The following is a 12,052-nucleotide window of genomic DNA, read 5'->3' on the forward strand; positions in this document are numbered from 1 at the left end:
CTGCCACAGCATGAAAAACCGGCAGGTGGTAGTCTCTTCCCATAGGACAGGATTTCTCAACCTTATCATGGTTGATAGATCTTGATCTGTTTAATCCTGTGTGTCCAGGGTTGCGCTGACCTTTGTAGGATGTGTTGCGGCATCCCTGATCTCTACACAGATTTCAATAGCAGTCCTCTCCAACCCCGCCGCCACCACTCACCCTGCCCCACCGCAACCCCCAGGGCTGGCTATGAAAAATGTCTCCAAACATTGACTAATGTTACCTGGAAGGCAGCATTGACCTCAGTTGCGAACCACTAATGTGGATGACCAAGCCATGTGCCAGGAACCCACAGTCAATATTTGTGGTCGACAACGGAACTCATCAATCTGCCCCTGGCAGAAGAGGCAACAAGGCTTCCTTGGTGGCTGGGAAGTGGTTGTCTAAGTGGCCGTGAAGTCTCCATCACCTAGATCTTCGCCTAGACCTTCCCATCCCTGCAGCCAATCTTAACAGCTTTGCTCCCTTGACCATGTGCACATGGGAGACCCAGCTCAGCACACCCAGGGCTGCAGGCCAGAAGGACAGAGCATCAGTTTCTTCTTCCATCCTGTAACACCGGATCTCTAAACATGAAAATCGTGATAGAGAGCAGCCAGACACAACTGTTTTCAATGTCATTATCAGAGAGAAGCGTTAGACTCTCAAGTGAATTGGAACCTTCCCAGGGTGATTCTTGTTCTCCCAGCTTCATGATCGTGCCTCACCCAGTGAACAGCAATCTCTCAGCAGCCCAAGGAGTTTGCTACAAATATTCATGTAAGGCCTGGGTTCTGTCCAAATTGTCTTGAGGAAAATTTTCAGTGTGTGTGCTAACATAATTTTTAAAGTTGTGAAGTTTCTAGGCTCATGAATCTTGGGAGGTAATTTGAATAATTCTGTAGAGTGGCTATCAGCCAACTTTTCCTGGAAAGGCCAGATAGTAAACATTTTGGATCTGTGAGTCTGGGGGATCCTGTTAGTCCCCTCAACTGAAAAAAAGGTGTTAGTGAGGAGGCTCTCTACAGAATGTACATAAATGAGCATAGCTGGGCTTTCCTAAAACTGCCTTTCTCAAAGCAGACTGTGGCTTGGGTGTAGTCCATGGACGGTGCAAACTCTGACGTTAGACCCTCTTTGATGAGTTCATCAGTCATGACCCCAAGGAGGAAAAGCATGCTGCTGTCTTCATCAGCAGAGGTCAAGTTTTCTAACCCACACACAGTGAGGAATGTCGATCAGTCATCTCCCAAAGGCAGTTCCCAGTCTCAGCAAACTTTCTGTCTTCTTATTCTGCTTTGCTGCTAACTCTGTGTTTACCTTCAGAAGAATGGATGCGTCTTGCTCTGCCGCTCATTTCCCGAGGTTGATCTCACCTGTCCCCACCTCTCTCCCTAGGAAAATATGCAAGTCCTGTAAGTGCAGTCAAGAGGACCACTGCCTAAGTTCTGACCTGGAAGATGACCGGAAAATTGGCCGTTTGCTGATGGACTCCAAGTACTCCACCCTCACAGCCCGAGTGAAAGGTGGGGATGGCATCCGGATCTACAAGAGGAACAGAATGATCATGACCAACCCCATCGCCACTGGGAAAGATCCCACCTTTGACACCATCACGTATGAGTGGGCTCCCCCAGGAGTCACCCAGAAACTGGTAAGACAGCATCCATCTAACCAAGTGGTTTTTCCTCACATCTTCGTGAAGATGAGCCTTCTGGGGGTTGCTAAATTCCCCAGCTGAGGTAGGGAGAGAACAAAGTAATGATATGGGTAGGAGTAACTGGCCTCAGCTGTGTTTCTGCCTCACTGATTTAACTTGGCGCTAGGGTTGCTAGCAGACAGGAGGCTTTGGTAATGGCCCAGATGTCAACATTATGAGTGAGGTAATCTCTGGGTGACTATGCATTCAAACATTTTACACTTTTTGTCCAAGAGTACTTTTCAGTAGTTCCTGCCCCACTTCTCTCGACAGTCTTTTATTTTAAATCATTTTATTAGGGGCTCATACAACCCTTATCACAATCCATACACACATCGATTATGTAAAGCACATCTGTACATCCATTGCCCTCATCATTCTCAAAATATTTACTCTCCACTTAAGCCCCTGGCATCAGCTCCTCATTTTTTCCTTTCCCTCCCTGCTCCCCCCTCCCTCATGGACCCTTGATAATTTTTAAATTATGATTTTGTCATATCTTGTACTGTCCAACGTCTCCCTTCACCCACTTTTCTGTTGTCTGTCCCCCAGGGAGGAGATTATAATTGATTCTTCCTTTCCACCCTATCCGCCTTCCTGGTATCGCCACTCTCACCACTCAGCCTGAAGGGATCATCTGCCCTGGATTCCCTGTGTTTCCAGTTCCTATCTGTACCAGTGTACAGCCAGATTTGGTGTAGCCAGATTTGTAAGATAGAATTAGGATCATGATGGGGGGTGGGGGAAGCATTTAGGAACTAGAGGAAAGTAGTATGTTGCATCTCAACAGTCCTTTTGTGATGCCCAGGGTAGGTTTCACAAGATCGATGCCAAGTCTTGTACCATTTTGGCCCATCAATCCCATGCAGTCTTGACCTCCATAAAGACTGTGTTAGGCCGGGTTGACTAGAGAAACAAATCCAGGGATACTCATATATGTGTAAGAAGAGCTTTATATCAAGATGATATTATTTATCAAGAAAACATCCCAGCCCAGTCCAACTCAAGTCCATCAGTCCAATACTAGTCCATAAGTCCCTCTTCAGACTCACAAAACCACCTGCAATGATGCAGAATTCAAGAACAACTCCGGTTGGTGGATGTAAAGTCCCATGAATCCAAGCGTACTGGCAGCTCTCCCAGTGACTTGATATCAGAAAGGTAAAGGCAGAGAGAGGTGGGAGATTCCCAGGACCCTCCCGATGAGAAGGTCACACCTATAAGGAGACCCCGTCAGGCTGTGAGCTGATTGGCAGACTAGACTCCAAATACAAAATTATGTAACTACCACAAGGAGTTACTGAAGTGAGCCCCGCCCTCACTTTCTTTTGCCCCTTTTGGTCAGTCAGAATCCACCCCCTCATTTGGCCCCTTCCCTGCACAGGGAAATCCCATTTCCCTTCCTCTGGCAATCAGTGGTGGTGAGGATCAAGTGAAGAGGTCAGGGGTCAAGACCCTGATGGCGCAGCCTAGCTGAACACTGCAGAAGGGAAATTGAGGGCCTGAATGGTTAGCTACTTTCTCAGCCAGGCACAGAATCAATCAATCAAATGATCAATCTTGAGCTTGAGCCCGCATTCCCTGACGCTCAAGGGCTCTGTCCACCGCCCTTGGCCATCTGAAAACACCCCTGGGCAGTTAGTTCTTCGCAAACATGCCCAATATAGACTGGGTGTCTATACTCTGAACCCACAAGACCAGGAGGTGTCCTCAGACAGGGGCTCTCTCTCCCCGCAGACGCTAAGGGAGAACCCAGTCTGCATGAGGCATTCCCAGTCACGGCAACCACTCACCCTTGCTGTTGTATCGGTGCCAGCTAGCATGCAGGGGTTTCAATAACCAAGGTTTCCGATCCTGATGGCTTTTCTCACTGAGATCTTCCAGCTTATTCTGTGTGACTATGGAGACATGCGAAGGTTGAAAGCCAAAGAAGGGGCTGTGATTCGATTAGCCAAATGTCCCAGGACTTGTGCCTGTAGTGGTGGCTCTCCAAGACCTGGGCCAAGCTCCTTTAGGTCAGCGGCCGACATCTGATTGGCGTTCTCAGCCAAAGGACTAATCTGCCGCACATCCTCAATCAAGAAGAGTGTCTCAAATATGGCATTTTGCCCACATCCAGGACATCAGTGGGGTGTCTGGTTTTGCCTTCTGGCGTCCAAAGGTTGGGTCGAGGACATGCGGGCCACCTCTGCGCATGACTGGTGGCCAGATCTGGGTTTTTTTGGTTCTGTCACCCGAGCCCCTTGTTTTTCTTTACTGTCTCAGTTACCCACTGAGGGACGGGAATGCACAGCTCTACCGCAAAATCGCCATCTCTCGGCTCTCTGCCTGGCTATTTTTGAGGCTCTGGGTGCCCTCAGGTAACCGGCGTTGAGTTGGCAGCCAAGTGTACCTGCCGTTCCCACCACTCGGGCTGCGGGACAACCACCGAGACCTCTCACCTTGAGCCCTGTGAGCCCCGTCACCTGCCTTGCCCCTCTCTCAACACGCTTCTTCATACTTGTTTACTGTGAAACTCCGCGTGTGCAGACTCCAGACTAGTCCAGATAGCCTCTCCCTGATTCTCTCTCCTGTCCCCAAAACCAGACGACTGAGACTGCGCCGCAGGGGACGGGTTCCCCGTTGTTCCCCTTGGTTCCACACTGCGATCCGCTGTGGAGCCGGTGGGTTCTAAGAAGATCAGTGTGGCAGCAGCAAAGGGAAGGAATGGAATGACCTGGATCAGGCCCAGGATAGAAAACAATTGTCAGTGGGAAATAGTATGTCCTGTGCCCTTTGGTGTGCTGTGCCCTTGCCCTTGGCCTTGTGCCCTGAGCTTCTCTTCTTTAGAGCATCGTCCAAGTGTAAATTTCTGCCCTTAAAAAAAGTTATCCATGTGCACATTAATATTTAGGTGGCTACCAGTCATATCAATGTGGAAATAATAGCTCGAGACCTTGTTGATTCCACTCTGCGTAGGTGCCCTTGAATGATTAAAGTTAATAAGCCAGGAAGTAGCTCATGCCCCTAATAATTTCATTATACTTCTTTAAAGAAAAGTCATTTTAAACTAGATTGATTTTTTTTCTTAATTAGGAGCCTCTCCTGAGGTGAATGGGGGGAAAATAATCCGTGTAAAAGGAGACACAAGGTTTTGCAAGGCCAGCAAATCTAATCGCAAACATCCCCTAAAGGGGATGATGTCCCGTTAAGGATGTGGGTCTGGGACTCCCTCCACCCTGGGGAGGGGGGTCGAGGGGGCCTAGTGTGCAGTGGTGAGGAATGCAGGCCGAAGGTTTGCACCCACACTGACCAGTGGGAGAAAGAGGAGGCTGTGTGCTTCCATAGACTCCAGTCTCAGAAACCCTAAGGGACTGTCCTACTCTGTCCTCAAGAGGGTCGCTCCGAGGCAGAATCAATGGGTTCTCCAGGGTTTTAAGTATTCATTTAGGCCTCTCTCGGGTATTACCAAGATTCCCATTTCTCCCTTGAGAATGAGTGCCTTAACAAGGCCTGGCGAAGCTAGAATGGTTCCCCAGCCCTGCTCAGATGCTGCCTCGAGGCTTAAGGAGCACCGGCAGTGTACGGCCTGGATTTCATGCTTGCAGGAGGGGTGTGAAAACCGTAGTTCAAGTGTAGTCTGAGGGCTGACTGCCTTCCTGGGCCAGATTACCTACGAATCTTATTTAAAATGTAGCCTTCCCAACTGCACAACTCGCTTAGGGGATCAGAGTTCCTGGGGATTGGTGCCTGGAAATCTACATTTTTAACAACTTTTCTGTATAGTTCTTATATACTGTGACATTGAGAAAGATTATTTTTTAATTAAAAGATCATTTTTATTGGGGGCTCTTATAACATTATCCATACATCAATTGTATCAAAGATATTTGTACATAGGTTGCCATCACTATTTTCTAAATATTTACTTTCTATTGAGCCCTTGGTATCAGCTCCTCTTTTGTCCCAGCCACCCCCTGCCCTCATGACCCCTTGATAAATTATAAATTATTATGATTTTCATATCTTACACTGACCACTGTCTCCCTTCCCCCCCAGTTTCTGTCTGTTTGTCCCCCTGAGTGGGGAGGGGCAGTATGTCCTTCCTCCCCTCATTGCCCCACTTTCCCCTACCCTCCTGGTATCGATACTCCCATTCTTCCCTTCCCTGTTCCTATATTCCATATGTCATGAGCTCTCATCTCTTATCTGTACCTATGCACATGCTCAGGTCTAGCCATCAGTGAAAGGCAGGGCTGGGGTCATGATAGGGGGGTGAGGAAGCCTCAAGGATCCCTGGTTGACCCATCCCTTCTTTGTGACCCTTCTGTGTCTCATTGTCTATAAATGGGTTTGGGGTCTCTGCTTGACCCCCCTCTTCTCAACAATGGAAAATTTTGATCACAGATTTAAAAAAACCAACAAGCCCCCAGAAAGAAAAGGAAAGAGAAAGGAAGATCAGTAGTATACATTCAGCACTTATTAACTGCTCAGTACTTTACCAACATTCCTTAATTCTAGGTTGTTTAATATATATTGTAAAATTCGGCCCTGGGCTGCCACCCACAGGGGAACTATCAAGTTCCAAACCCATTTGGTTTGATAGGGTCCTGAGATAATCACACACACACACACACACACACACACCAGCAGCAGCAGCAAAGAGTTAAGCCATGATTTCATTACAGCTTAGAGTCACTTTGAAAGAAATGAAGCAGGTCCCTCTTGACAATCGAGAAGGGGGCCACCTTCAGCATAAATAAGATCCACTTTTCTCTGGGACTGAACCGGGTTCCCCCTCGTGAATTGCGCAGGGACGTGGTCTAGGGGAATGCTTCTCGTTTTCAGGTGACTTTCAAAGTGGGGAGGGTTACCACTCTACAAATGGTCAAGCAACTTTGTGATCAGTTCTTCCATTCACCCATGGGTCTCATGCGTTGTTTGTTTCTAATCTCACTAGGGAAAGACGTCTTAGAGCTGTCTTCCTGTACAGTCCTGTGTCAGGGTTTGCCCTAGGGCCTGGCCTCAAGGTGAACATGTTTGCCAAGCCAGTTCCCACGGGGTCCTTTGTTCATTCCCTTTGCAGGCAGGGCAGAAGCCCCTGTTACGTTCCTGTCCTACGTTGTGTTGTGTTGTTGTGTTGTGTTGGATATCGCATCCCACTGTATCATATCGTATTTGGCTTGGAGGTTTGGAGGCTGTCGTGGTTCCATGGCAGAATTCTGACCTTTGGTGCCAAGGACTCAGGTTCAGTTCTTAGCTCGTGCACCTCATGCAGTCAACACACGGCTGTCAGCAGGGCCTTGCAGGTAGCTGTGATGGAGAACTGCTTTCAGCAGGTCTCCCATACTAAGATAGACTGGAAAGAAAAATCCAAAAAGCATCCTAGGGATCACAATGGCATGATCTGCAATTGATGTGGGAATGATTCGGGACCAGGAAGCCTGTGTTACGTTGAACGAGTGGCAAGGGAGCCTCCTGGCTGCTATTAACAATCAGATTATAGGTTACAGGACGTCTGTTAAGGACAGGTGGATTCCAGAACCCTCACTCTTGCTACTCATGTAGGAAGTACATAGCTTGCCCGCAAGGAATGGGCGGAGCTGCTAGACTAGAGGCTTGAATCTACCCTCCCACAAATGCCTAGAGGAGCCCTGGTGGAGTAGTGGTTGCACATTGGGCTGCTAACTGCAAGACCAGCAGTTCAAAACCACCAGCTGCTCTGTGGGAGAAAGATGGGTTTTCTACTCCCTCAAAGAGTTAGTCTCAGAAACCCACAGGAGCAGTTCTGTCCAGTCCTATAGGGCCACTCTGAGTTGGCCTTGACTCCAGGTTAGTGAGTTCGGTCTTTGGGTTGTAAACCATTAAGGAGGAGAAACCAGTCCACGGACCATCAGGCCAGCTCCAATTCCCGACCATCAGAGTAGAACTGTGCTCCAGGGGGTCTTTCTCTGGTGCTAGATTGCCAGGCTTTTCCAAGTGTCTCAGGATGGCCTCAAACCTGTAACCTTTCAGTTAGCAGCCCAGTGCAGTTACCGTTTGCACCACCCGGGGGCTCCAATTAAGGAGTGAGGAGTATGATTCTTCTAGTCAGTACTAGAAAGATGGGAGAGGTTTTTTGGGTTTTTTCTCTCCCAGCAAGGATATGTCGACGATGACAAGAGACAGCCCATGTGAAATCAGCTAGTTTGACTTATTTCTGTCATTATTTTAAACGTCTTACACAGTGGCTTCTGTCCAGCACGTGATCGTAGAAAAGTGGCTTTCAGGTGGGAAATCTCCTTGGGTGAAAGACAAGCTTGTTTAATCTTATGGTCATGATGACTCAGGTGGGGAAGCAGGGAGAGGAAGGGGGAACCGGTCATAATGAGTGATGGAGAACACGCCCCCCCAGGGGGATGAACAATAGAAAGGTGGGTGAAGGGAGACAGTGGATGGATAAGATATGAAAATAATAATAATTTATCATTTATCAAGGGGTCATAAAGGTAGGAGGCTGGGGGAGGGAGGATAGAAAAGGAGCTGATACCAAGAGTTCAAGTAGAAAGAAAATGTTTTTGAAATGATGATGGCAAGATACATACAAATGTACTTGATATAATTGATGTATGGATTGTTATAAGAGCTCTAAGAGCCCCCAATAAAATGATTTTTTTTTAATAGCCAATGGTATGGAATTTAAAACACTGTTGAGGAAAGGAAAGTATGCATGTATAGGACAGTGTTTTAGACTCAATACATGGAGTATTGGCTTATACATATTAAAAACTTTAGTGACTGAATAGTATTTACACAAAAATAATGCGGTTTGGTAATAGGGAAGAACTTTCGATAACACGCATTCACCAAGGCAGAGCTATGCCTGCTGAACATATCCTTAAAAAGCAAAGAGAGTAGGAAAATAGCAAATATGTGGTAGTCTGACGTTGCCATTACTGGGCATCCTCGAAACAAGAGATTTGAACCACCATCCAAGAATGTCCAGTACGTTATCTTTTGATAGTGGCTCTTTTTCACTCTGAATGGCTGAGAGTCATCAAATTGTATATAAAAGTTTGTTCGTTTTTTATGGCTGGTATCACCCCTGATATGAATGCACCACAGCCATTCATCCACTAAAGGACAATTTTGTTCCAATTTGGAGCTATAACAAATAAAGATGTTATGAGCAACAACAACCAAAAAAAGGTCTTAACTTCAAATCCTTGTGTACAAACCTAGTCCCAGAGTAAATGAGGCCCCAGCGGCAGTTGGAATCCACCCTGTGGCACTGTGGGGGCGGGGCCAGGCCATCCACTTCTGTAAGGATGGCAGCCAAGGAGACTCCAGGAAGCAGTTCCCCTCTGTCTTGTGGGGTCGCCATGAGTTGGCTTTTTGTGCAATTTCCTTTCTCTCTCAATGCCATTCAAAAATAAACATATGGAGAATACGCAATATAGTCATTCTTAATGAATTATTCATTCATCGATTGCAGATTCAATACAATAATAATTCTAGTTAGTGAACAGGTGGCGTATGTATTTGCCCATTCGAACCAGGGCTTCTGTTTTGCATCAGATTGTTGTCTGGCCCACACACACTGTGAGCCTGGGGTGACACAATCATTAGAGAAACAGAGTCCACTGAGCAGGGAGCCCTTCTGAATGGGACATTCCCAAACACTTTCAGACACTAACACACATCCTAATAAATATAATTGGAAAAGATCTGAAAGGTTAAAAATTGCTTAACAAACAATTACTGTGGACCAAGGAGGCATAGGTTTAAAGCTACCTTTTAAACTGAAGTACAACCTGGATGCATTTGCACCTATGCACACTTCCTTGTCGGTCTCACCAAGACCGAGACAAAGCACATTCCCAACAAGCACCAAATGCAAGGGGAAAACGAGGCATGAAAATGTGCATGTTCATCCTTTGTCTAATCTGTGTGTGTCGGTCTGGGTAGACTAGAGAAACAAATCCATATAAACTCGTATGTGTCTAAGAGAGAGTTTTATATAAAGGGTAATTGTACATTAAGAAAACATCTCAACCCAGTCCAGATCAAGCCCATAAGTCCGATATTAGCTCGTATGTCCAATACCGATATATGAAGCCCTCTTCAGACTCACGAAACACATGCAATGACACTGAGTGCAGGGCGATCACAGGCCAGTGGGTAGAAAGTCTTTGGATCCAGTGGTGTTGTAAGCATCTCAGTGCTGGCAGGGGTCTTCATGTGGCTCTTCCAGTTCCCAGGGCTGCATCAAGGTAGGTCCATGTGGCTCCTCCTCAGGGATGTCTCGCAGGGAGTCAGCCTTGTCAGTAGAGGGTCTGTCAGGGAGCGGGAAGAGAGAGAGAGAAGTGTCTCCCACCTCCAAGGAAGAAAAACAGGAATTTCCAGAATTCTCAGGAGAAGACTATGTCCACATAGAGGCCTCATTGGCTATGATCTGATTGACAGACTAGACTCCACCCCTTCACTCTTAATCCTCTCAAGTCCCAAATTGACACCAGATTATGTAACTACCACACTGTGTTTCCTTAGTGGTGGCCTGCATTGCTTTGTAATTTGAGGGAGAAAGTTGCTCTACATTAAATGTAAAGACCATGTGTATTAAAGGTGACTGGTCATGTTAGGGAATAAGAAGGGCTTTCAGAATATTTCTGGGAAAAGAGCAATCTTTAAATTCAGTGGATTCATCATGCACTGTGTATTTGCCTGGGCCCCAATTGACAACGTGAGTCTGGAGACACAAGGAGACAGGCCCACCTCATGTGATCTTCTCCACCCTCTTCCTCAGGGCCTCCAGTACATGGAGCTCATCCCGAAGGAGAAGCAGCCGGTGACGGGCACTGAGGGTGCCTCCTACCGTCGGCGCCAGCTCATGCGTCAGCTGCCCATCTATGACCAGGATCCCTCGCGCTGCCGAGGACTTTTAGAGAATGAGTTGAAAGTGATGGAGGAATTTGTCAAGCAATATAAGAGTGAGGCCCTTGGCGTGGGAGAGGTGGCCCTCCCAGGACAGGGTGGCTTGCCCAAGGAGGAAGGGAAGCAACAGGAAAAGCCAGAGGCTGCGGAGACCACTGCTCCCACCACGAATGGCAGCATCGGGGACCTGTCCAAAGACGTGGAATACGTAAGTATCTCCTCCCTCTGGGTTTGTTGGAATTGGCCCAGGCAACAGTATTTGTGGCCCATTTACTCTGTGCCAGTCTGTCCCAGGGAAAATCATGCGAAGTCACTGACCTTTCAGAGACCCACTGTCCAGTGGGAGTCCACAGACCTCCAAACAGTCACAGCTCAGAGAAAGGGCATCTCCCATTATTTAGGCAGTCAGGGTGGCCTTCCAAGAGGAGGGGCGGCACAAGCTGGGCTCTGAAGAATGACTAGGAGACTCCCAAGCCTTAGGCTTTCAGAGGAAGGTGTGTGCACCCTTAAAGAGATGAGTGCATGCACACACACACACACAGCCCTAAATTGAAGAGAGCACTGTGCAGTCAAGATTGCAAGAAGCCCTGTGTGGCAAGTGCATTGGCTAGGGGATTGGGGGATACCAGGTGGCGATGTCAGTGGGAATGGGTTCCCTGAAGAGTCAGGCCACACATACATTCATGTGTGAAAATGTGATTAGCTGTGTTACTCGCCCAGCACCGGGAAAGCTCCCGGAGTCAACAGCAGCATGCACTTCGGCTTCCATTGTCAGGGTGAAGGGCAACTGCAGCAGGCTTTCAGTGCCAGGCCTCAACGGATGCCAGCAGTGCTGTCAAGATTCCCTTCAGGGCAAGGTGTGTTGTCGGGGATGGAGCCACTTACAAAAGCTGCTTAGAGAAAGACCAGAAAAGTCAACATTTCAGAGATGAAGGCCTTGCAAACGGGCTTGCCTTAGGCTGCATCCCAAGCCAAAAAACCCAAAGCCTTGCCGTTGAGTGGATTCAAACTCATGGTGACCCGGAGTGACACAGAGTTGAGAGAACGGCTCCATAGGGCTTTCAATGGCTGGAATCTTGGCAGAAACACATCTCTGGCCTGCCTTCCACAGCTTCGCCGGGCAAGGTGGAATTGTCAACCTTTAAGGTAGCCTCCAAATGAAACCCCCTACCATCAAGTCCGTTCTGGCTCCTGTACCAAAGGAACAGCTTGAACCTGGTCCCACACGGGGCTAGTGTCACTACAGGTCGTGGTCCCCAGCCACCCGCTACCTTTTTGATTTTGAACCTGAGAACTCTTATGACAAAAAAACAAAGTCTATTCCTTCTGCCTTCAGCTTGGCAATGATGTTTCAGACAGACATTTTCTTATAAAGAATGCATGACCTTAAGACAAAGAACGACACAAAACAGAGCCGATGCAATTAATAACCCGGTATC

At 47.6% G+C, this 12,052-nt stretch overlaps 1 protein-coding gene across 2 annotated transcripts in view; it reads left to right on the top strand.

The window, feature by feature from the left end:
• Positions 1-12,052, top strand: part of LMCD1 (LIM and cysteine rich domains 1) — a 72,347-nt gene that overhangs the window by 41,071 nt on the left and 19,224 nt on the right. For both annotated transcript variants that reach the window (XM_004714108.2, XM_004714109.2), the window contains 2 exons: positions 1,421-1,676; positions 10,486-10,821. In XM_004714108.2, the coding sequence (XP_004714165.1) occupies positions 1,421-1,676; positions 10,486-10,821 (592 nt within the window). The remainder of the gene's footprint in view (positions 1-1,420; positions 1,677-10,485; positions 10,822-12,052) is intronic.

The sequence above is a fragment of the Echinops telfairi genome, unplaced genomic scaffold (genome assembly GCF_000313985.2).
Source record: "Echinops telfairi isolate 266 unplaced genomic scaffold, ASM31398v2 ScPeMD7_7474;HRSCAF=8512, whole genome shotgun sequence".
Taxonomy (NCBI): domain Eukaryota; kingdom Metazoa; phylum Chordata; class Mammalia; order Afrosoricida; family Tenrecidae; genus Echinops; species Echinops telfairi.